Here is a 24660-nt window from a genome sequence, read left to right on the forward strand (position 1 = left end):
TTATCCAAACTAGATTTTATGAAATATATTTTGGTTATAAAACTTTTCATTCTTGATTAGCCAGATATACTGGGATAGAGACCAGGATAATATGCTGCGTCCATTGCATGAGAACGAGGCTTGTAGCAATTATAGAAAGAAAGCTTGAGGCAACTTTTAATTTTGGAAAATTTAAAGTATCCTTAATGCTCTTTAATTAGAAATTGAAGAAAATATTAAAAATTCATTGTTACACGCATTAAGCGAACCGCACTGTATGCATGGAAACTTAAACAAGTAAGCTTCACAAGGCCGTAGTTATGAATTGGATTAAACTTGGCCAGGTTAACCATTAACCATTCATAATGTCGGGCACGCGTTATCCTATTTAATTAAATTATAATTTGAAATTGTAAAGTGTTCAAATAATCCAAAGTGCAATCAAAGAGGGAAAGAGAGAGAAGAAAGGCATGTGTGATAAAAACTTCCTTCTTGTGAGAATCAAATTTTCCATGAAGTAAAATAATGATTAGATATGAACAAAGCGACAACAACGCTCTACCGTGACAGCCACAATCGCTGTCTCTAAGATAACAATCATCACAAATAGCATTCCATCTACTCAATTCAATTACAGTTGCATCTAATAATTTTGGTTCAACAAAAACTACCAAACCATTCTCCTCATCACTAAGGACATTGCAATCAGTGTCCATTTTCTCAAAGGACAACCCCTCCAACTCTAAGTGCTTGTCATGGACATCATTGCTTCTCACCATGACCCATCGATCATCATCATCATAATGGCATTCCCAAACGGGCTTATCCGTAAACAACCTACGAATTCTGTCCCTAGGAGAAGGACAATCACGTGCGGGATCTTGAATTGGTTCCAACGAGTCCCAAAACCCTCGTTCCAACACTGTCGTGGGAGTGTCCGAATCCAACGTTAACTTAAATTCCTTGCACTCCTTAACAAAACTGTGTCCTAGAAGCTCTTCCACTGTCCACCTCTCATGTGGGTCCCTCTTCAAACACTTTCCCAAAAAATCCTTCCCCTGCTCCGACACAAAACTAGGGATCTCCGGCACCTCGCCGGAGAATCCAACCCTATAAATCACAGCCGTCGGATCACAAACGCCGTGCCACGGCGACTTCCCGGTGACCATCTCAAGCACAGTGCACCCCAAAGCCCACACGTCAGCAGGGAACCCCTGCTCCTCCCCACGCGCCACCTCAGGTGCCATGAACGCCGGCGTGCCGGCAATCGCTGACGACTCCGCCACTCTCCGAGCACAACCCAAGTCAGCAATTTTAGCCCCATCCTCCGTCACCAACACGTTCTGTCCCTTCACATCGCAATGCACTATCCCCTTTGAATGAAGATAGTTCAATCCCTCAAGAATTTGGCGCGTGTAGGACCCCACCACACCTTCTTCCATTCCACCACCGTGCCCAGCGAGGGTCCCATGAGGTGCATACTCCATGAACAAGTTGAACCAGTGCACACCATTCTCACATGTGATGTCACAACCTTGGTAAGCCACAATTTGAGGACAATTCAGTGTGGAAAGAATCCCCTCTTCCCTTCTAAGGAATTCCGAAAGGTGAAGCTCCGCCGACTTGACGGCAAAGACTTCACCGGACGGGCGGGACTCGGCGACGTACACGGCGGCGGTGGAGCCGCGGCCAAGCACATGGCCTCTAGTCCAGTCCATGGAGATGGAATTGAAAGGAAAAGGAGTGGTTTGGTGTGGTATATGTTATTGGGAGGTAGCTTTCTAAATTGTAACATTTATATATGTGTGGAAAGGTAAAAACTTAGGTTTGGTTTGGTGTGTTGTGGTTGGATTGATGTAAAGGGTAAGGAGTTATGATGATGATGTGGAAAGGGTATTTGTCTGCATTGCACTTTTTTGCTTGTGTCCAATGGACGGCCGCCGTCTCGTGCTTTCACAATCTTGTCATGGGAGGGGTCCACGTGTCACAAGGAGTGAGAGTGAGTTCTTTTGTTTTTGTTGGCCGGCATTGCATTGGCATGAATGAATGAATGAATGAGCATGAGCTTGGTTATGGGACGGTGCACATGTTGGCACGTGCTTGTGTGAACTGTGAAGGGTTAAGCCCAAGGATTGGGGTCAATTTGGTTTGGTTTTGTGAATGCGCGTTGGAGCGTGCATTCCGAATCATGATATGGTCATGAGGGAGGAGCGGGATCCATGGAGTGGAACATCTTTGTGGCATATTCCATGCCTATGTTCATTTGTTTTTATCTTTCTGGGCCCACAAAGGAAGGAATTTTTATGTTTCGTTGCCTCAATTTCTGTGTGAAGGGACTGACTTGTTTAGGTTACCCTTAGCGTTGTTAGGCCTATTTCGTTGGTAACTAAATCCATGTTCCCTGTTGCCTTGCTAGAATGGTTGTGTCTAAATTTGATGGGCTGTGCCAAACAATTCTTGAATTCTTGGATTAGTCGGTAGAGCATGTTGTTTGAAACGAAAACCATTAAAATTGTGCATGGGCATAGTGAAATATGGATTCGATCTGCTGGAATTCAGCTTGAGTTAGGCAAAGAACAATGTTGTGTATACCTACTTAATTTGGTGAATGCCAATTACTGACTAGAAGTAGAGGTTTAATCATGGTCAATCCTCTTTCTTCCCTCCTAATTAATGACTTGAACAATCTACATCTTGTTGATTAGTTTTAAAGTCAAAGGGGGTGGTATAGTGCTTTATTTTAAAATTAACAACCGGTTCATCTGCTAAGTTAGGTGGATTGTGAAGAAAGCAAAAGGAATGCCAACAGTGAAAGTCAATTTAAAAGCAAAAACCCACTTAAAGCCGAAGGAGAAGTAGTGAAAGCCTCAAAGGCAAGGATGTTGGTTTGCACTAATAGGACAGATGGAATGAGGTTAAAGTAGAATAAAAGGGGCAAAGGCAAATAGGCAACAAACTTGATGCACTAAGCCTCATCACCAGTGATAATAAAAACACCAACCAGGCTGTCCATTCACATTGCGTAGTTGTTAACCAACAAATAAAAGAAGAAAGAGAGAGAGAGAGAGAGGGAGAAGCTGAGTGGTGAGCACAGTTTAATTTGTTGGGACAGTTAGTATTAAAAGTTTGGAAGGTCTTTTGTTGAAAGTAAGGTGAAAATGGTGGAACGGCGTAGGCGTTGACACTTTGCGTGCGTAATGTGAGGGAATCAAAGGAAGAGTCAATTTCAAGCAAGCCAATGATTAAAGTCTCTATCATCACATGCCGCCAACCATTTTTCTTAGTACTATACTCTTTGCTTTAATTCCTCCTATTCTCAGTGTGCATGAATCGGATCACGCTGCGCCAATGCAATTGCATGCTCTACGATGTGGAATCCACTTTCTGCTTTACCTTTCCACATTAAACCCATTTTTCTCTCTCCCAAATCCTATGCTTGCCTCATACTCCTTGTCATATAGACATCATCTCTTTCATCTTCTAAACGTCAGATCCATAACCAAGTGAAGGCACCTTATAAGTTCAATTAAACTGCCTCAGCCCTCATTCCACGCCATCTTCCTTAACTTCCAAGGCTCTTAGTTGCTTCTTTGCAATGCCAAAACAACAATATTATCTATACAAGTCTTGAGTTAAAATAACTAGTTTTGATTCATGTAGTTTGATTCGTTTTTAATTAATTTGATTTTATGTAATAAAAACATTTGGTTCTTATACATGTACAGTTGTTCCCAATTGCCTCAATCACCGGAAAAACTGACGCAGAGCTATTTAAAATGTTTTGTAACCCTTTTTCTTACATAAAATTAGTCATTTTTTTTAATATACTACATGAATATTATTAAAGAGATAAGATTTTTAAAATTACAGACTTTTTGCAGTTTTTACAGAAATTGCAGTCTGCAGTGTATAAGCAAAAACAGAGCTCTCCCCCGCTTTTCCTCCTCTCTCTCTCTCCCAGTTCTCCTTCGCTCTCACTTACTCAAATTTTTTTCTCACTTTTTCAGCTGATTTTGTTTAAGCAATTTTTTTTTTAATTTAAAGGAAAATTAACTTTTTATTTTTTTCTTAAACAAATTTAAATTTGTTCAAATAAAAACACACTGTAAACTACAATTTACGCCAAAATTGCATAGGATTTCGTATCCTAAATTTTCAATCCTTGTATAAGCCACTTGTTGAGAGAGCTATATATATAACCATAAAGTAATCAATAAGTTAGTTTCACATCCAAAGCCTCATTGATACCCAAAATAAAAACATATGAAAGCTTGGTTTCTTAAAAATCACTAGTCACTACAGAAACAATTTGTCATAGCTATGAAGAGCCTTGTTCATATCTCAACCGATTATGTAAAAGTTAATAATGACTGGTGTTAGCATTAAGTAAAATAACAACTGGACAGTTGTAACCATTCACTTCTAGTTGTAGTATGTGCATACACCATGGTCCATTAACTTAAATTCACTTGGTTTTAATTATTGTTTTTATCTTCATTATAAAAGTTGATTTTGAGCAATTAATTCAATTCCTTATGCATAACTGACCAATGTATGACAAGGAGCAATTTTTACCTTTTTGTTCCCTTCCTAATTCCCTCGTATTCTCGTTTGACAGTAACTCATTATGATATTTTGATATGATCCTATCTTGTACAATTGAAGCCCACTCACCTGCATAATACTCCCTTTAATTTGTTTTACAAGTCACCTTTCACTAAATTAGACAAATCAACAAAAATAGTTAAAATTAATCAATTTTTAAATTTTTAAAAATGTTATCATTTAATAATATTATTCTCACTTAATATTATTAACTTTAACTTTACTATCAACATTTACCTTTATTAGTTTTAGTTTAGATTTTTACCAAGTTATTTACTATGGTCAATAAAACAATAATAAATATTCTATAAAAATTGTAAAATCTTTTATATTGAAGACTACTGTAACCTTCGAAAAATTACCTTATAAAAAGAATTCAAATGTAAATTCCATTCTTAATGGAAAAATAATGGATTATGTATACCAATCAAAAGACATGTTTTTAATGTTGAATGGCTTAACGTTCTTTGGAGGGTAATTTCAAAATGAGAAAGTGCTAAACAAACAAATTCAGAAAATGACAGAAATAAATCCAGATTCGTGGCCCAATGCAAGCTGGTAAAGCTAAAAAATATCATCACTTAATGAGAATCTGTCAATCGTACGTCTATCTTTTTGTTTCTAATCGTTCTTCTTAAATAAATTAAACGTTATAAACTACAAACTTAACAGCCGTCAATTCCCATTCCTTTACCGGCCCGACCTTGCATTTATAAAATTTTATCTTAGCTTTTTTTTCATCTTTTTCAAATTTAAAGGTTACTTTTAAGAGTTTATCTTAAATTTATTATTACTAATATATATTATTTATTAGCATTTAATTAAAATTTTTAACATTATATATTAAAGTATTATTATTTTAAAATAAATTATACTTTAAAATTATGTAATTTTATTAAATCTCTATTATTTTGAGACGTATTATTCATAATTATTAAATCTCTATTATTATTATTATTATTATTATTATTATATATATATAATTATTTACAAAATATAAATATTATTTTTTAATTACTAAATTATATGTATTTTATTCTAATAAAATACCAGTACAATTCCGGCCACTAAACTAGTTTGGCCAATTGCCTTGCATAGATCAGGTTCCGGATACAAAAATTGCTCATTGTCCTTTGATTTTGATAAAATCCAATCAGGTAAATCAGACATAATACAAAAAAAAATTATATTTCACTGACAAATTATATAATAGAAGTACATGAGTGACCGATTGCCCAACAAAAATGTAAAACATCTCATATCATCACACACCGAGCTATTAGAGATTAACTGTGATACCAATTAAGCTGTAAACACATTGACATTCTTACTATATTATATCTTCTAACGTTATATTATACATAGTTTGAAGCATCTGAATCTGACACACCTTCCTTTTTTATTCCTTTTATGTGCAGTTGTTGTGGTTGTATATGCATTTTGAAGCATCAGACATATCATACATGCATCTAACGAAACAAGAAAAAGAGCTGAAAGAAAAAAAGGAATCACAAGAGCCATGTATTTACATCTTTCTACTAAGCAAGCATACATGGTACAGAGCCCCTGTTATGGCCACAGCCTGTCAGCCCCACATAAATCTGTGTTAAGCTATTTAATACACGGGGGAGGGACTGCTACAATATTAATATACAATCACGAATTTTATAGGCACATTATGATTGCAAGGTAGTATTGAAGCTACGCTTCCCATTACATTTCTTGTTTGGTTTTACTAATAAAAAAAGAAAAGAAAACAACTAGCTAATAACAGTAGCCATTATGCGAAACACGACAACATTCTTTATGCAGCTTCGGCAAATCCAACTCTCAGATTACCATAATCAAAGACAGTGTGATAGCGTCCCATGAAGACATCTCCAAGGATCCTGCATTTATAAATACGCCATTTAAGTGAGAATCAAATCAAAAGGCAAATGCCATAGTATATGTCTCAAGAATATTTGAAATCCAACGTACCAAAGAGGGCCAGTAGGAGGAGGAACATCCAAAGCAGTGAAGCCGCTAATGCATTGGGCTGAAGGACCTTCACCCACTTTCAGTATATACTGAAGAAACCAAATAGAAAACTAGATGAGAGAGACAAAATACATGGAACATGGCAACCATTCATGGATAGAAATTGTGCTGGTGCCCACTGTTATTACATAAAATTTGATATCATTATAGTAGCAGCTGAAACCTCTGCTTCTCTATGCGATAGTTCCTCCTGCTCCATATTTTTTGTTTTATTTTTCATTAAAACTAATTTGTTAAGTAACAAATATGAAAGATTATTCCACCAACAAATAAAAAAGGCTATTCAGTTTTTCTGGATTTCAGCCCCATTCCGTTGAAAACAACTTATTTATAATCACTAAAAAAAGGTGGTCTTTTATTTCAACTCTTTTGATTCATCTCATGATTTACTTAGTGTTCCATGATAGACTCGCAGATTGTTCCAGCAAATCGAAGAAACTGCAAAGCTCAATTTGTTGGCTTTGCCAGCTAGCTTTAACTTACAGTCCGTTATTTTTTTTCCTTTTTCTGGTCACATTTTGTACTCCCTCCAACATTGTAATTCCTTTTTCTCGTCACAAATTCTTTGTACACAATAAATACAGTTAGTGTTCAGTCCTCACAAAAGCATCTAATCAGGTTTGAAAGTATACCTCCGGTGGGGCAAGGTCAAAAACTTTTCCACCAATAGTGAAGGAAACAATAGGCATTGAAGAGATCTTATCACAGTCAACGGAGGATTCTCCCATTGGGTTAGGCATTTTATCACAAAGCTGCAATATCATCATTAGACTGGAGTCATGAGCAGAAGTGCTACTCAAAAAGAATATATAAGACTTACACACCTCATTGATATAGTTAATAATCCGATCCTGTGTCAGATTCTGCCTCATCTGGCTCTGCATCCAAACCACAGCCATCTCACATGCAGAACAAGCAGCATCATGGAAGCCACCGGATGATTTTCTTTCATTCTTATCCACCACACTCTCAATACCCATACTAAAAGAAAAATTGAAAGACTCTTCAATAAATTGGCAATCACAGAACATCAATCAAGTCTCTTAAGTAAATGAAAGAAGGTATAATATCTTTACCTAACACCACGAGTCCCATCAAAGGTACACAATCCAATTTGTGAGCAGATCTTCTTTGGCTTTGCCTACGGGATCAATCCAAAATCATAAGAAAATTCATTCTGAAAGATGGCAAGATCACCCAGATCATAGGCAAGACTCTGATTGACCAAGTCAAGATAAGCCAAGAATGAATTGAAAATGGTACTTACTTCTGCCAAGAGCAACTCCAAGATTGTTTGTCCATACTGTTCTACAACAGACCTGCATTCTTTGCTTACAACTCCAGAAGCTCCGATTGCTTGATTTATCACAGTGATTACATTCTAAAAGAACAAAACCACGTATTTGATCATAGAAACAAGCCGGTCAGAAGCATTCGTTAGATCTTTAATTTGTAATATTAAAATGAAATCACAAAAAAGTAGCCGAGTCCACAATTTCTGTACCTCTTCCATTAAGTTAAAAGCATGCTTTACAGATCATGAAACTCTAATCGGAAATGAAAATCTACTTAGCAACCTAAATTTAAAAGCATTTATTCATACCGTTGGACCAGCCAACAAAGAAGTTCCTGAGTCAGCAATTGCTGTACAGCCATTAGCACAATATCCTGGATGCAAGTATGCCATAAGTCAGTACTAATGAACTAAAACCATCAACCATTTATGAATGTGCTATCAATATCATGTCATAGGAGAAACAAATAGGTATTTCGGCTAATATGTTGTCTGCCATACCAGTGGGTTTGCCAGCAATAAGCACATCTCCCATGTCAAACTGTTTAGGAAAAAAAAAAAAAAAGTTAAAGAGTCCTATTGGGAAAAATTAACACAATCAGTAAAGTTGTGCGACATGAATTTGGTTACGGGAATACAGCAGATTTTCTAAGGGTATGAGAGAGGATATGCCATACAGAAATATCATAACATAACACAAAACAATAAAGTATTACAATTACAATGTAAATACAATCTTCATAGTGTTCTTACTAGCAAGCAAAATGAAATATCAGTCTGTTTTATTATATTTAGTAACAAACCAATAAAAGCCGAAGTTATGCATGAACTGATATGTACTTAAATGTAATATGTGAGTATTCGGTACATAACCATGTGTACCCAATTTATTACCGACAGTAAATGCTGAGTCCAACTATTATTTAAGGGTGCTATGCATCAGAGAAAATAACAAACAAATGTGTCAATACTAACCTGCCAATATCCTTTTCGTGTCACTGGTACATAAGTATGTTCACCCTTGTAGTGAGCAGGATCAACACCACCGAAAACAATCTCACCCCCTTCCTCTTCTTCTGGTTTACGATTAAGCCAAAAGGAGAATACTGGATCCTTTACAAGACCTTGTTCAATCATATTGTACCTGTGACAGAAAAATGCAACATTATGACAGAGACTAAATAAAATAACAAGAAAATTATCTACTGAAGTCTAAATTTGAACAGATACCACACTGGAACAGCATCCCCCTTCGATATCTCTCGAAATCCAAGTCCTAGTATACCGTCAAACTTAGCTGCCACAAACGTAATTCCAGGTTCTGAAGTTGCTTCAATAAATATCTGATGGGAATCAAAACATACTCTAAATTGATTATACAACATATTATGAAAGAAGCCAACTCAACTGACACCCCCCCCCCCCCCAACCTGCTGGTGTGAAGGAAAAGGATGAGCAAATGTGGATTGACAATCAGCTTTACCTGGTCATTTACAACTATGTCACCAACTCTGACACTGTCATAGCTAAAGAAACCAGAAATTGCTCCAGTACCATATTGAATTGCAGCAAAAGTCCCTATATAACATGGAAGACAAACCCTCATTAAAAACAGAGGAGAACATCACGCACCACTTCTGCATATGCATAATGTGACGTAACCCAAAGTAAAAGAAAAACATAAACAAATACAACTTCCTATGATGTGAATTATGTAATGCCAATACAAATTACATATATTTCTTAAAACAAAAAGCTGCTAAGACCGGGGGCATTTCCAACAACTTTAAAATTTTCGTGTTATATTATTTTATAGGGGTGAAATGAAAAGACAGGACGGTAAAAATCTCTTTAAGGATCATCCTTTTTATGACATCATAACAACCCACATTGAATTGTTGTAGTTTTCGAACAAAACATCATTCCACGTTTGATTTGAGTTTAGATATAAATTTGAATTCAATTAAGGAGTAACTCAATTTTTATTTAAAAACAGTAGCAGTTCTAGCAGTCAACTCGCTTTTTTCAAATTGTTTTTCATTATTAAGAAAGGGTTAACTTTTGATCTTTCGTAAGAGAGAAGCCTTATGCTCAGAGCCCCCTCCCCCCTCCAAAAACCGCATTTCAATGGTTTAGAAAAGAACACATACTTGTTTTGTTTATATCGATACACTACGGACAAAATCAAACAACACACCAAACTTCTCAAAATAAATGAAAAAGCTAATTTGTGAAATTACAAAAATGCTGAGAATGAACCGTAGAGAAGAAACCTCTTAGTTATGATAAAAGAATAGAGCACTCGTAACAATGCATGTTCAGAATAAAAAACTGCATAACCTCCATACAGAACAAACAATGGTAAAGCATCAAAAGAGGAGAAGAAGACAAACCATTTTTCCTGTAGGTACTGGATTGGCTAGACCTGTACCTGGCATGGATGTAGCATGCAACCTACACCAACATGCAAAACACCATTAACAAGTTACCAAAACAAGGAAAATAAATCCGACACAAATTCATTCATAAGACTGTTACGAAAAGCAAGCTTACCGACACGTAACATTTAGACGATGGCACCCACATATTAGAGCTACCCGTGTCAAAAATAACAGTGAAAGTCTGAGGAGGGGTACCAATGGCTATCTCACCATAGTACTGAGCATCCAAATAATTCTTGAGTGCAACGACATCGGCATCCTTGTTGCCTCCGAAGATGTTTTGAAAATGATACTTTCTAACGGAAGAGTCACGAACATCCTTGAAGCCCAAACGGTCGTTAACGTCCAATTTGATTTTTTTCAGTCCAATCCTACGCAACCCGTCATTTGGTGCACAAGACACGAGAGAAAACAAGAAACAGAATACGACCACATTGAACATGTTTCCCATGTTAACTAATCTGTTCATCCAAAATAAACAAACGAACCATAAACCCCATTTGTTAATGCATGCATTGGAATAATAAGAGTTTCAAGTAGAAGTAAAAGTCGTTGAATTGCATGTGATAAAGACGGATGAGAAGAAGAGAAAAAGAGCAATGCACTATAACCAGATGGAGAATGGAAGAAAAGGAAGAAGAATGAGATCACCTTTAGAAGAGAGGAAAAGAGAAATGAGAAGAGAAGGGGAAGGAGAAGGAGAATTTAAATCCCCCAAAACCATAGAGAAGGAGAAACCACCTTGGCGAAGCTGGCAGTGAAGTGGGCCCAGCTCAACTATTAACCTATTCTCGTACTCCTAATGGGGGCCCACATCTTTAACCGTTCATTACCCTCAGCAGCTGGGGATGGGGAATCTCTTCACGCGTTCTGTTCGGATGTAACCGATTTTGTTCCTTTCCTTAGCACGCCACACTAAATTTACCCCTTTCTTCCTTTTTAGTACACAATCAACCCAATTTTTATTGTTAGTGCTATAATTAAATATCTTTTTTACGGTTAATAAATTATTCAATCATTTTAATTTTAATTACTATTCTTTTGTTTATTAATTATAACTCTACGTTTTGTTCTCTAAAATAACTTGCTAACGTAAACAATCCCCATCTAATCTAACGCATTACCACTTCAGTTTTTTTTATTCTTCAGCCAGTAAAATCCAATGTTCTTATTTAATTACTTTAACAGTTATGTATTTAATGTAATTCTGAGCGTACAATGTCTCCGAGCAAATGTTGTAATTTGACTAGTTTTTTCAACTCTCAGTCAGAGATTCTTCTGTATTTGTTTATTTAAAGAGAGAAAAATTGTTCAATCTCTCTCTTTTTCTTTTTTTAACCTTTACAGTTTTGAAACTTGCTATCTTAATTAAAAATAAATAAACTCTTCGTTGCTTGAACGGGGATAGACTTTAGTAACATAACCAAATTTATTTTTTTTATTAAAGAACGATAACATAAGAGTAGGAATTGAAGTAGTAAGCATGTGGGGACTTGGGAAAGAATGGAAGGGAGAGAAAGAGTGGGAAAAACGGAAAAGCACAAAGTCCTGGAGTAGAAGGTAGCGTGGCAAAGCAAGTATGGAAGACATTGCCATGAAGCAAAGCCAAAGTGTCAACTTGTGAATAATGATAGAAAGGGAGTGTGGTAGCCCCAGTGAAGAGTGTTATGGTAATGCAAGTAAGAGAACTAGTTAAGTGCTTCAAACAACACCACCAATTTGGGATCATTCCATCTATACATCACTGGTTATCCTCAAACAACCATAATCAATGCTAATAATGCGTATAGACATCAAAAAAGCTCCCAATAATAGGTCTTCAATTTATTGATGCCAAATTGTCAAGTTTCATCGGGATAGCAGAATAGACCATGAAATTTCATTATAATTCATTTCCATTAAAATCGAAACCTGCTCTTGTGGGCTTACGATAGGGAGAATTGGGCTTAAAGAGAATTGGGTAATGGGCCTGGACTTGGGGCAGGTACCTCATCTATTTTCTCTTCTGATTCTCTTTTCCAAAGTTTACGATAAGTGATAACTCAGCGTGACGTGGAAAAATGTAAAGTAAAAGGGAAAAAAATACTAAGCAGTCAGCCGCACCTTACCATACTTGTTAAGATTTGAAAATAACAAGTCTGATTTTATTTTTTTTTATAAATTTGTAATGAATTTAATATTATACTTTAATTACAATTAATTTTCTAATTCTTTAAAAGAGTATATTTAAAAACTCGTGAGCAGGAATTTATACATGTTTAAAAAATTGCCGGTGAGCAGATTAATAGTATCTTCGATGCATCTCGAACTCAACAAATACCAATACACTGCTAATCCTTTTCCGATAAAAATAAATAAATAATTTTAAAAATGCCTTTTTATTTTGAATTGTAAAATTGTTCTCCTATTTTTATTATATTTATTTTTAAAGATTTGTACGATAAATAATAAATAATATTATTTTTACCTTTTCATATATAAATCTTTAAAGAAAATAATAAAAATTATTTTCTGAAACTATGTAGTTATATCTTTGCAAATAGTGCTGGAATAGATTTCCTTAATAACCCTTGGTCATGTTTTTTATTTTTCCTGTGAAAGAAAAGGTAAAGAGGCTTTTTATTTGTCCAACTGTTAATTCTACAAAGAAAGAAAAAATGATAATGGTGGCCATAATTTTCTTTTACGGCAGGACATGCAAAAAGACAAATTGAAATGTTGAGTTGTAAAAGATTACTACTATTGTTCTTGCGGATCCAGAAAGCAGATAGAAATTCACATTCTAGATGACAACGAAACACGAGAGAAAGACAAAGCTGGAGAAAAAGATGTAATATAATAATCATAATTCAGATGCATTGAATATCGAATGGGATCAGATATTCAAATGTTGGGAGCTTCACGAGAGGAAGGTGATTCGATTGCTCTCACATGAAAGTTATGAAGGTGGCCACAATTCACTCGTAATGCCCATGAATTCTATTTTAAAGACTATATTCAATATACTTTAAGAATATATTTATGTGTTACTGTTAGATTCTCTCAACTCAACATTAAATTTTTATTTTTAATATTAATATATTATAAACTAGAGTTTAGGATGTAATGATTTTTTATTTATATTTTAAATTTTGAAAAATTTATAGTCATTACTTCCATTTTTTATTATTTTATATGATTATTTATATTCTTATAAATACTTATTTTTATATTTATTATAAAAGTTTATCTTAAATTTTTCAAAATTAAATTTTACTTTTACCTGTAAATACATGATCAATTATTAGAACCTGTATTATTTTAATATATAATATAAGTTTGAATTTTAATAAACAGTTATATTAAATATTTAAATAAGGGTGTACAGTAGTTATATTCGACATATAAGTTATCTCCAATTAAATATAGTTATATTAAATATTCGAACGAAAATTTTAACTTCGACGGAATAAGGTTTTACTGTAGTCTATTCAATTTGGATAGAATTGCATTCAATGGTAGTAATTATACTTATTGACATTTATAATAAAAGTATTTTTTTAATTTTATTAATTTTTATATTTTAGTGCATATTATTTGTAGTTATAAATAAGTTAATTTTTTTAAAAGATATTTTATTTAAAATAACATTATTATATATAATTATTTATAAAATATAAATTTTCTTCTTTAATTATTAAATTATATTTTTTATTTTAATATAAAATATCAACGCAGCTATTAAAAATATTTAATAAATTTTTAACTTATTAATAAATAATGTTTTGTATAGAGGAAGATCATATAAAATAAATATAATATAATTCCTTTTAAAATATATGTTATAAAATTCATTTTAATTTTATAATTTAGTTATTTATAGTGTTAAAATTTATATATTATGTTATTATAATATGAACGAATTCACACAACTATATAAACAATCTTATTCAAATATGAAGATAGGGACAAAATTAAATTCATTCGTCCTATATAAACAAACAACCTACGTACATTCAAGTGCCAAAGGCATTTCTTACGATTTTTTTAATGTCTTTATTCTCTTGGAATAAATAATGATTGAATTATTGTTTATAATATCAGAGCAAATGGTTCCAAGAACTGCCTGAACCTCCTTTGGACCTTGCTTCCCTTATCCTTCATTCTGTGCACTCTGCTCCGTATTTTAATGGATAGCATTCATCCATTGGGCTTTCGACCCATTGTTTTACCCCCCAAAAAAATTATCTTCACCTTTTAAATATAATTTGCATTGGTAGACCAAAAATAAAATATATTTTAAACCTCATATAAATATAATTTAATTTATTTTAATCCTTCAAAAGAACTGCTGATTTTTGTTAGACTTGCATTAAAAAATAAATGTGTTTTTCCTTTTCGTACAAACAACAATGTATTCTAGACTCTAGTCAACATAATATATTCTTATCAAAACTTAAAAGTAAATCAAAATCTAGGAAATATAAAAATTATATAAAGATACATTTATAACTAATACTTTGGATATATATATATATATATATATATATATATATATATATATATTGTTTTCTAATTATGTTCTATTACATTTTAATTTTTTACTATAAATAGTTTTTACTTATTATAAAACGTTATCCTCAATAGTCAATGAAATTGACTCAAATGATCCACGGTACCTCGTAATCATTTCTTACCAAATAATTATACATCAACAAAACATTTATGTTGTATCAATCTGTCAATATTATGTGATTAAACACTACACCTTTGTTAATCAAAATAAGTTAAACTCAATATGCGCCGCATCTTTCTGAGCATATAGTAGTATTTCTCAATTTAGGAATCCATCAACGCCCCATTATAATCCCAAGTGTTGATAATTTTCCCGAGAATAGCTTGCATCCATATATGTTAAGCTGTGATTTTGAAAAGGAGGTGGTGGGCAAATCCAAAAATAGTCTCCAAGTTCACATGGAAACACGTGAACGATGAAACTATATATTCAATTATTTACAGAAAATGAAGAACAAACTTTATTTTTCCTTCAACCATTAACCAATCACACAAGTGACCAACCACCTTCGTTCGGATAGAGTCAAATAAAAGCTGAAGAAGACCCGTTTGTACGGTGTGTGAGGTACGGTGCGACTGCAAAAACACCGCAAGGTGACATGTCTGGTTCCATTCCTAGTTTAAATACTCTCACATGATTCGTCCAATGGCGTTAAGGTGACACTAACGTGGACGCCACGTCCATCCCCAAAAAGTCAAAAATTGTTTCATATTTTCTCCAATCAACGTCCAACACCTCACTTTTCCATCCCCACCACCTATATTTATTATTATGTTGACCCGATTATTAATTTATTATGATTAGTAGTATTCCTTTTTTTATTTATAATCACTACCACGTACACCAAGGGCACACGAAGTTGCTGAGAAACTCACTAGCTTGGCTTACCCTAGCTTAGTCCACCTATAGATTACCAGTACTTCCAATTCTACGTGTCCATATCAAACAGTAATGGCCGTATTTCTTGACCAATGAGAAAATCCGAATATTCTTCGCAACATGTTCAATATTGGCTGTTTGTACTTGTACACTATTTATTTTTTCCTTTTTTTTTTATTTCTTTTTTTGTTCTTTTAGGGATGCGTTATCGTCTACGTTGTTTTCAACATTGTCAGAAAGGACGGAGGCCAAGATAAAAAGATAACGATAAAACAAAGGTAGAAGATAAAAGAGGTTTCTTCATTTACGCTGTCTATTTACTATGAGAATTTTGAATCAAATAAGCAACATTATTCAAGGTGAAATGATTAAAAAAAAAAAATTGAAACGTTTTCTGATCTAATCCCCCTCCCAAGACATGGACTACAAAGAATATGGTTTCATTTTCCCTTACCCATGTACAAAAAACAAAGTTTAAGAAATGATATTAACCCGAAATTAAAAAAAAAAAAGGAACCAAAAAGGAAAAGCCTCAGTTTCCTGAGAAGCTGCTAATTGTAGTCCTGTTATTGTTGTTGTTGCTGTTACTATTGTTTGCTTGGGCACCCCCACCAATGATGGAGGAGATGGCGGCAGCGAGAACAGCGGTGAAGTTTGGGTCAGCAGTGATGGCTGCGGTGGCGGCGCTGACTGTATCAGCCAGTGAGGGTTGTTGGGTTGGTTGTAAGAGCGGTCTAGGAGCATGGGAAGATCCAACTTCCTGAGATAACTGAAGACCAGAGAATTTGGATTGATTATAAAGTGCTTGAGCTTGTGCTAATGGGGTTGCTCCAGATCCAAAGTTCTGAGGTTGTCCTGGGAGAAAGGGTACTTGGAATGGGGTAGGAGTTCTTTGGAGTTGTAATGGGTTTGGGTTGTGTGTGAGGTCTAATGTCACAGTGGGAAATGGTGCTGATGCTGAAAGTGTTGCCATGCTAGATGAACAAGGGAGAATTGCTCTAGCTAGCAAATTGGGGTTCATTATTCCATCTGCACTGGACATTGACCCTGACAACAACATGCTAGCAGCAGCTGTTGTTGTTGATGCCATTGCCATAGCCGCTGGTGGCAGTGGATGGTTATGTGTGCCTTCATATGTTGTCACCAAAATTGTTCTATCCTCAGCACAACGTTGAACCTATTAACAAACCAAGGAATATTAGTCAAAATGCTTAATGGTTAATACTTAAAAATACTGTTAATAATTGAAGAAACTCACTTGTTTGCGAACTGGACAACCAACTGCCATGGTGCATCTATAATAAGCTCGAGGACATGGGTTTCCCTTAGCCATTTTTTGTCCATATTTTCGCCATTGGCACCCATCACTGATCTGCAACAATGATCCATCAAATGATTCAGTTAGAGAAGACACAATGGATTTTGTCATCATTTGGTTTAATAATTTGTGAATTATATGATTAATTGATTGAGGATATATTGTATTGTACAATAATACATACCATGGGAGCTTCCGATCTGGCACGAACTGAGACCCGTGCTTTTCTCATTGTAGCTTCTGCAGTGGATTGATCCATAGAACTGGAAGGGTTTAGCTTTTGAAGCTTGTTGGGAGCCCAACCTTGTGACTCTGAGTCTAGACTCTCTTCCCTACCCGACTCATTTTTACTATTATTGGTATTATTTCTCACGCAATCTCTTGTTCCAACTTCAGTGTTATTGTTCTGAGGTGTGCTCGATCTTGTTCTTTCTTCAGAAGAAGAATCGGATACTTGATCATCAACTTCAGCTGTACCACTAGGACCTATATCAAGAAACTGTTTCGGTACCTTTCCCTCACCAACACCGTGAATTTTCTCCTCAGTTTTTCCTTGAACAACCTGAATTTGAACATTATTAACACGTTAAAAATCCAAATTATGGTTTTTGTAAATAAAATTATATAGTAACCATGAAATTCATCTTTTTTGATAATTTTTTCTCCTCCATTGTTATATATATTTAAAAAAAACCGACCATTAGAAGAAACTAATAATTTATAATTACCTCATTTTCAGTGCTTTCCGTGCGCTGGTTTTGTTGCATCAAAGTCATAAGATGCATCTGCAAGGCCGTGTAGTTACCGCTCACATGGCTGAGCATCTCTTTCAGCTTCTTGTTCTCCGCATTCATGCGTTGAAGCTCCCCTTGCAACTGTGCAAGCTGAACAAACAAGTGAACATAATTAATTCACAATCTTAGAGGGAAACTATCAAAATTCAATGTCCATACAAAATATTATTAAAAATAACTAAAATTTCAACAAATAGGACATTTATTGATAGCATTTACATGAATAAAATTAAATTGTATCCTACCTCAGTTGTCTTGGCTCGCTTATCTTCAGCATCAGATGAAACCCCATCATCCACAGTAGATTGATCGCTCCCGGTGTTAGCAGTAAGGAGTTGTAAACCAGTCTAGAATATTTGCAACCCAAAAAGTAAAAAAGAACATTTAGAACCACACAAGTAATTATACGTATAAAAAAGGATGAATTGAAAAAAGAAATGGAGGAAAATGGAAAATTGAAGAAGATGAAAGGAGCTTACATTTACTTGGAGAGGTTTGTCATCAATTTCCTTCTTGATGATGTTGGGTTTAACGTTTCTATCAGAGAAAAAGTCGACTTCACCGAGGACTTTGCGGTTATCATCGTCTTCCTTGTTGGTGACGGTTCTAAGGTTGACAGGGAAACCGAGAAGAGGGAACATGTTATCGTTAGAGAAAGAGTTTATGGTTGTGGGTGGCTGTTTGGAAGGAAATAATGGGAGGGATGGAGAGGAAGAAGTATCAAGGGTGAGTCCCCATCCTTTGTCCATAAGAGAGAGAGAGAGAGAGAGAGAGAGAGAGAGAGAGAATAATTGATTTATTAGGAGATGAAGTCTTTCTCGGATGCAATTGCTTGGGGTATAAAAAGAGTTGGGAAATTGAGGGAGCGTGGACCAAATGGAAATGCAAATTGGATTTTTGTGGAAATTCCAAGGAAATTTATTCATTTCTGTAAATTAATGCGTCAGATGGTGCGTCAGGGATGGACATTGTCCAAATGCTCCCACACACGCCCACGCCCACGCCCACGCCCACGCCCACGCCCACAGTTCGCCAATCATTTTACTAATTCACCCCACAACTTCACACTTCACCCCCAATTCCACTTCTTTTCTTTCTCATACTAAATTACTCTTCCCTAATCCAAATCCAATCCCAACACAATAGTATATCACTCTCTTTACCACACCAAAAATAATAATTAAACAATTCATTTTCACCATAAATAGATACTTTTTGATACTAATTCAAAATTAAAGTAACAATGCATTCATTCTATTTTTATTTAATAATATTTTCAGTTCTATTTTTTTATTCTCTTATTTAGTTATTATACAATTTGTGTTAACAAAATATTCATCATTTATCCATATGAAAATCGATACACCCGTTCACTTAATATATAACACTCCAATCTGATCATTTAAGATTAATTTTTAAAATCAAATATAGCGTTACCTCTTGTCTTATTTATAAAATACATATAACAATATTTCATGTTCAAATTATTTAAAAAGACACATTTTTAAATGTGTTAGTTATACTCTTATTTATTATAAAATTTGTATTACTAAGATAATTACTCTTGATTTATATAAATAAAATATTAATTTATTTAATATTAATGCTATGAATATTTTTAGAATACAATAAAATTGAATAGATTAAATGTAGTTTTGTTATAAAGGGAATTGAAAGGTGTAATTTTGAAATACTTGATAGGATTTATTCATCTTAAATAAATAGAGGATGGTTGGAGGAACGTGGATGAAAGAAAGAAAATAGATGGACACCCGATCCGATGACTGGTTTTGTTGGAGAGAGAGGGAAAGACGTGTAGGGGTTTCGTGAAGAAAGGATTTGACTGGCTCATAAATGAGAGAAGAAAAAGATGCACCGCCCCCAATTGGTGCGGGGACGATACACGTGATGAAAATGAAAGACAGAGAAATTCAACTTTGAACAATAAAAGGAAAAGCTAAGTCAACTAATTTGACCCCCCTCCTCTTTCTTTGTGTCTTCACCCCCCACCCACCCATCTCACACACTCTCAACTAAACAGAAAACTAGTATTATTGATTGCATTGTAAATACCCCAAACAATTCATATCGTGCAAGTAAATAAGTTACTTGTTTAGTATTTTCATTTTGTATTGTCAAGCTCATCCCCACCAATTAATCATTCATTTCAATGTCCTTGTCTTTGCCATCGGTCTAATGGGGAAATCAGTACGAGTCCTCCGTCAACTACTCACATGAATAATCACTTGCCATCTTATGTATCCATTGACCCAACCAAACCCCCAAGTCCCTTCAAATTGGTTTGAGGAAAAAACAACATGCCAATATTAAGCAGCAACTTTACTTTTGATTCGTTCATCTCTTTGATTCGGTGAAAGTCATAACATTTACGTTATAGCATTCTCGAGATTTCAAGAACTTGACAAATTCAGAATTAGAATTTGTAACGAAGCACCTAATCCTATACATTTGTTTGCCTACATTTCTAAGCCTATGCTTCAAGATATTGACATAACGTTGTGGCGTTTTTATTTTTATTTTTATTTTTCGATTGTTTAATATAGACATGACAAGGATTCTACCTGCAATGGATTTATATATGAATCTTACCTGCCTCTTTAAATTTTACCATGACGATATCTCAAAAGTAAAACAGATAAAATTCATAATTATTTATGAATGAAAAGACGACACCAGCATAATTATATATATAATCTTATATTCTTATAATTAGTAAAAGGGACTTGTTAAAAAGTAAATGAATATGCACACATATATGTATATATAGTAATGGCATAGGGCGGTTGCATTGAAAACTTTCAGAACAAGTCAAATTTCTTTCAATGATGTCACTCATCTATGATAAATACGTATATAACTTCATCTTCCCCTCAAAACGATAATATTTAAAAAGGAAAAAAATTATTATTGTAAAGCCGTTTTTCCAAGGTATTATCTTTTATCTAAGAAAAGTTGAATTGTTAATATACAATTTTTTATTTTATTTTTGTTATTAATACGATCTATCAATCCTCAATGATGTATATAAAATTTTTAGAATAACGCATTGCATTGTTTGTATAAATTCATTATATTTGAATTATCGTCATTATTGTTTTACTTAAATCACGAGTATTTTTTATAACAATTAATTTTATTTGAATAGTGTAAAGTTAAATTAAAAATTTATAAATGAAAGATAATTAATTTAAAGATTAGGTACATGTTTGGATTTGTTTTTCTAAAATAAAAAAATCAATTTTATTTAAACCAACTTATTTTATTTTGATTTTTAAAATAATCGGTTTATTTTTTTTATTTCTTATGAAAAATAAAAAATGGAAATATATGATATTTTTATAATTAAAAATAAAAAAATGTTCTCTAAGATTAAAATGACAAATAATACTTTCATTGTATTAATTACTTGCTTTATTATTTTATTTAAGGGAGAGAGATATCGCGGGAAAAAAATGAGAAAGAACAGAAAATGTATTAATGAAATTTAACTCATTTTATTTATATATATATTTCACACTTTAAATTTATTAATTGAGCTGCTTAAAGATTTTTTTTTTTTGTCTAATGAAATATATATAATAGGCATTATAAAAAAGGAAAAAGAGGAAATAATAATAATAATAATAATAATAACAATAACAATAATAATAAGACGGGGAAAGAATACATTACGGAGGATAAGACATTCTTTTAACACATACATGCCTGTGACACTTCAATTTGTTTAACATTATACTAAGTTAAATGTGAAAAAAAAAATGTTAACTTGTAAAGAAAATGGAAAATAATAGTAATATATTTTATAAACTTTAATGGAGGAGAGTTAAGTAAAGAAAAAAGAGTAAATAACTTTTTAAAATTTTATATAATTAAATATATTTATTTATAAATTATAATTTTATTTCAATTAATTATAATTCTTTTAAAGTAAACACGTTGAACTAGAATATTATTCAAATTATTTATTAAACTCTGTCATTTTTGCAAATGTCTGCCCTAATGTTATATTTTATAGTCATTAATCCTCTTTGTCTTTTTTGGAGGTAACTCCTATAAATTAAGTTGGATTTAAATTATTTATAAAAAAATTAAATTGTAATAATTCATTAGCTTTTTATTGTTATACTTCATTTTTCTAAATATCAAATATAATAACAGATGTGAATTCAGGAGAAAAAATACTAAAGAAAAATTAATAACACAAAAAAGAATTATATATATAATATCATAATAATAGTAATAGTTGTGAGAAGAAAAGTAAAGTAAAAAACATATAAAAAGTCCTTGACTAATATTCACACACACATATTTCATTAATGATTTTTATCAATTTATGATATTTATAAAAATAATCAATGAATGGTCGAGATTTAAGGTAAATATAAATGATTAAAATAATTTCTTCATTAATAATTTAATTTCAACTTAATTTAGAGAATGGTCTATTTGTAAAGAGGATAAAATTTTTGGATTAATTGGAACACAATTAAATTTTAAAGTGACTGTTTATAAAATTAGAAAATTTTAATGATAATTAAAAATAAAAATAAAATTTTAAGATATTTAATTACAAAAGAGATAAAATTTTAAGATTAATAAAAAGATATAATATCTGGTATTTGGATATATATCTTGTTTCCGGTAGATGTTTTGGGATATTTACGGTTGGGGTATTTGTATTAAGATTTTAATCGTAACTAAAGTCCAACCATTGTTGAAAGAGAAAAGTTAGTTGCAACATAAAATTGTACAATTTATTTTATAAATTAAAAATAAAGAAAAAGAACAATGAAAAAAATAAAAAAAGTTATTGTAATAAAAAACTAATATAGAAATAGTGTAACTCATATTCAAAATACTAATAAACTGATAAAGCTGCTAAGCCGTTTAATTCCCCAAATCTTGTAAAATGGAAATTAGAAGCAAGAAGAAATATGAGAGGAAATACTTTTAATAATCTCCGTACATACTACTTTTTCTTCCTTTGATGCATTAGCAAATTTCAATTTCTTGCGACGTTGTTCTTTAACTTTAGTCTCTTTCAAATGGCCTTTAATACTTCTTTTGAAAAACAGCTCAAGCTTGAGGGAAAAAGGCAATTCTTGATGTTACCAAACAAAGAAAAAACAACCCACACGATCCGAGCTTCCTTTCTTTACCTTGACTAGCAAGAGTCCTTCTTTGAAACAAAAACCCTTCCCAATATTTACACCCAAAAAGAATAATCACCTTCAAACCATTGAACATAACCCCATTAAAGGAAAAGACCACGTCGGTTGAACGTTGACTAATTAGTACCTGCGTAAGAATATAACAAAGATGGATTTAAGCAAATCCAACAAAATAGCCCTCATATTACATAAATATCACAACTCTAGTTGTTTATCATTTTTTATAACGGTCCTTTTCATTCTATGTCAACTAAAGCAAATAAAACCAAGACAAGAGTGTGTCAATAAGCAATTTAAATCAATATTTTTTAGTAGATTAAAAACGATCATATAAAATTTATTAAAATAAATTGAAATATATATATTAATAAATTATAGAAGTCTCTTACTCGTGATAGCATTGAGGAATTAAGGAAAAAAGGTAAAAATCTATAACAATATATTGATAATGTGCTATTTTGTTTACTTAGTTAATTAGCCAATCACGTGGCTTGGACTCAGAACCCATGACATTCAAACAGTGGATAATTTTCCATGCATGGCGCGCGTTGTATGGATTGATTAATAGTACTATAGAGAAATGTCTGCTTTCAAATTAATTATTTGCGACACCCAAAGAAAAGGATATGAAACAGATCGATACGGCTTCTACAACAGCCTCGTGCAGAAATTATATGTTTTTCAAAAGCATGTGAAAAGGTACATCTTTATAATGAAAAAAGACTTTGTTTAAAAAACAAAACCGAAGGTTTAGCACATGGTTATGTTATATAGTTCCTGGTTCCTAACTAGAAAAGAAGGGCACCATAACACATTAACAACTCCATCGTAATGAACGTTCATAGTAGTACTGCATTGCGAGGCTCATTAAGAGGCTGAGCACAAGTTCAAACAATTGCCCTTAATTTCTAACATTCAAAGCATTCAATTTCTGGGACCTCATCAACCTCACCACTTGATTAATTACAATTTTAGTTTTATCTTCAGCAAAGAAAAAAAATCATTATCAACATAATTAGTCAAACATGCTAGCTTGGTCGTTGGTCAGCAAATGCAGGTAATATATAGTTTTATTTTTTCAAAAATTATAGACAGTCTTTAAAAAAAAAGTCAATGACGTACGTATTACACAGAATTCCTGCTTCACTATATACCACACCGCCAGGTCTTCAATATCAAATTTTCATAAATAAAATCATATGTAAAAGTAGACATATTACAAGTTAATCAATGATAACTAGAATATTTTAACAATTTAGTTGAATTATTGATGAAGAGCCATAGAAAATGATATAAATAGACATTAGAGTAAGTTAAGGTGACTAAGATGTTAATAAAAAACAACGAAGATTTAAATAAGGCACCATTTCAAGACTTGAAGAAAGACGGAAAACAAAATCAACAGGGGAGAAATAGGTTGCAGTTGACTAGGATTTAGGTTGACGATTAGATCCTCTCCCACGTGGCTTACTCGTTTGACGTAGAAATGTGGTGAGAGGTTAGGTTGTGACAGCAGGGATTGTAGAAAATTAGCAGACCCATTGGACAGAGCCATGCGGCGAA

At 33.0% G+C, this 24660-nt stretch overlaps 3 protein-coding genes across 3 annotated transcripts; all 3 read right to left on the bottom strand.

Annotated features, from left to right (window-relative positions):
• Nucleotides 1-238: 238 nt before the first annotated feature.
• LOC113852175 (mitogen-activated protein kinase kinase kinase 18-like) lies at nucleotides 239-1697 on the bottom strand. Its single transcript, XM_027482417.1, has 2 exons — nucleotides 542-1697; nucleotides 239-252 (listed from the first exon to the last, which is right to left on the bottom strand). The coding sequence occupies exons 1-2, from the start codon at nucleotides 1695-1697 to the stop codon at nucleotides 239-241; spliced, it is 1170 nt and encodes a 389-aa protein (XP_027338218.1).
• Nucleotides 1698-6218: 4521 nt separating this feature from the next.
• On the bottom strand, nucleotides 6219-10827 carry LOC113873521 (aspartic proteinase-like). Its single transcript, XM_027511677.1, has 13 exons — nucleotides 10472-10827; nucleotides 10312-10372; nucleotides 9402-9496; nucleotides 9149-9261; nucleotides 8894-9062; nucleotides 8420-8459; nucleotides 8228-8292; nucleotides 7892-8005; nucleotides 7701-7765; nucleotides 7449-7605; nucleotides 7257-7376; nucleotides 6565-6653; nucleotides 6219-6473 (listed from the first exon to the last, which is right to left on the bottom strand). The coding sequence occupies exons 1-13, from the start codon at nucleotides 10808-10810 to the stop codon at nucleotides 6389-6391; spliced, it is 1512 nt and encodes a 503-aa protein (XP_027367478.1). The 5' UTR covers nucleotides 10811-10827; the 3' UTR covers nucleotides 6219-6388.
• A 4913-nt stretch (nucleotides 10828-15740) lies between these two features.
• LOC113862283 (probable WRKY transcription factor 31) lies at nucleotides 15741-18716 on the bottom strand. Its single transcript, XM_027495375.1, has 6 exons — nucleotides 18385-18716; nucleotides 18151-18252; nucleotides 17840-17995; nucleotides 17296-17673; nucleotides 17052-17165; nucleotides 15741-16970 (listed from the first exon to the last, which is right to left on the bottom strand). The coding sequence occupies exons 1-6, from the start codon at nucleotides 18652-18654 to the stop codon at nucleotides 16326-16328; spliced, it is 1665 nt and encodes a 554-aa protein (XP_027351176.1). The 5' UTR covers nucleotides 18655-18716; the 3' UTR covers nucleotides 15741-16325.
• Between the last annotated feature and the right edge of the window lie 5944 nt (nucleotides 18717-24660).

The sequence above is a fragment of the Abrus precatorius genome, unplaced genomic scaffold (genome assembly GCF_003935025.1).
Source record: "Abrus precatorius isolate BTA unplaced genomic scaffold, Abrus_2018 Scaffold10, whole genome shotgun sequence".
Taxonomy (NCBI): Eukaryota; Viridiplantae; Streptophyta; class Magnoliopsida; order Fabales; family Fabaceae; genus Abrus; species Abrus precatorius.

What these genes read in the sequence shown, in the direction of transcription:
- LOC113852175 (XM_027482417.1), bottom strand. Translation starts at nt 1,697, where the DNA reads ATGGACTGGACTAGAGGCCATGTGCTTGGCCGCGGCTCCACCGCCGCC.
- LOC113873521 (XM_027511677.1), bottom strand. Translation starts at nt 10,810, where the DNA reads ATGGGAAACATGTTCAATGTGGTCGTATTCTGTTTCTTGTTTTCTCTC. An exon ending in CGTCTAAATGTTACGTGTCG is followed by an intron (nt 10,373 to 10,471) that starts GTAAGCTTGCTT and finishes ATGTTGGTGTAG; the next exon opens with GTTGCATGCTACATCCATGC. An exon ending in GATGGGACTCGTGGTGTTAG is followed by an intron (nt 7,606 to 7,700) that starts GTAAAGATATTA and finishes TTTTTCTTTTAG; the next exon opens with TATGGGTATTGAGAGTGTGG.
- LOC113862283 (XM_027495375.1), bottom strand. Translation starts at nt 18,654, where the DNA reads ATGGACAAAGGATGGGGACTCACCCTTGATACTTCTTCCTCTCCATCC. An exon ending in ACAAACCTCTCCAAGTAAAT is followed by an intron (nt 18,253 to 18,384) that starts GTAAGCTCCTTT and finishes CAAATATTCTAG; the next exon opens with ACTGGTTTACAACTCCTTAC. An exon ending in CGGAAAGCACTGAAAATGAG is followed by an intron (nt 17,674 to 17,839) that starts GTAATTATAAAT and finishes GTTCAAATTCAG; the next exon opens with GTTGTTCAAGGAAAAACTGA.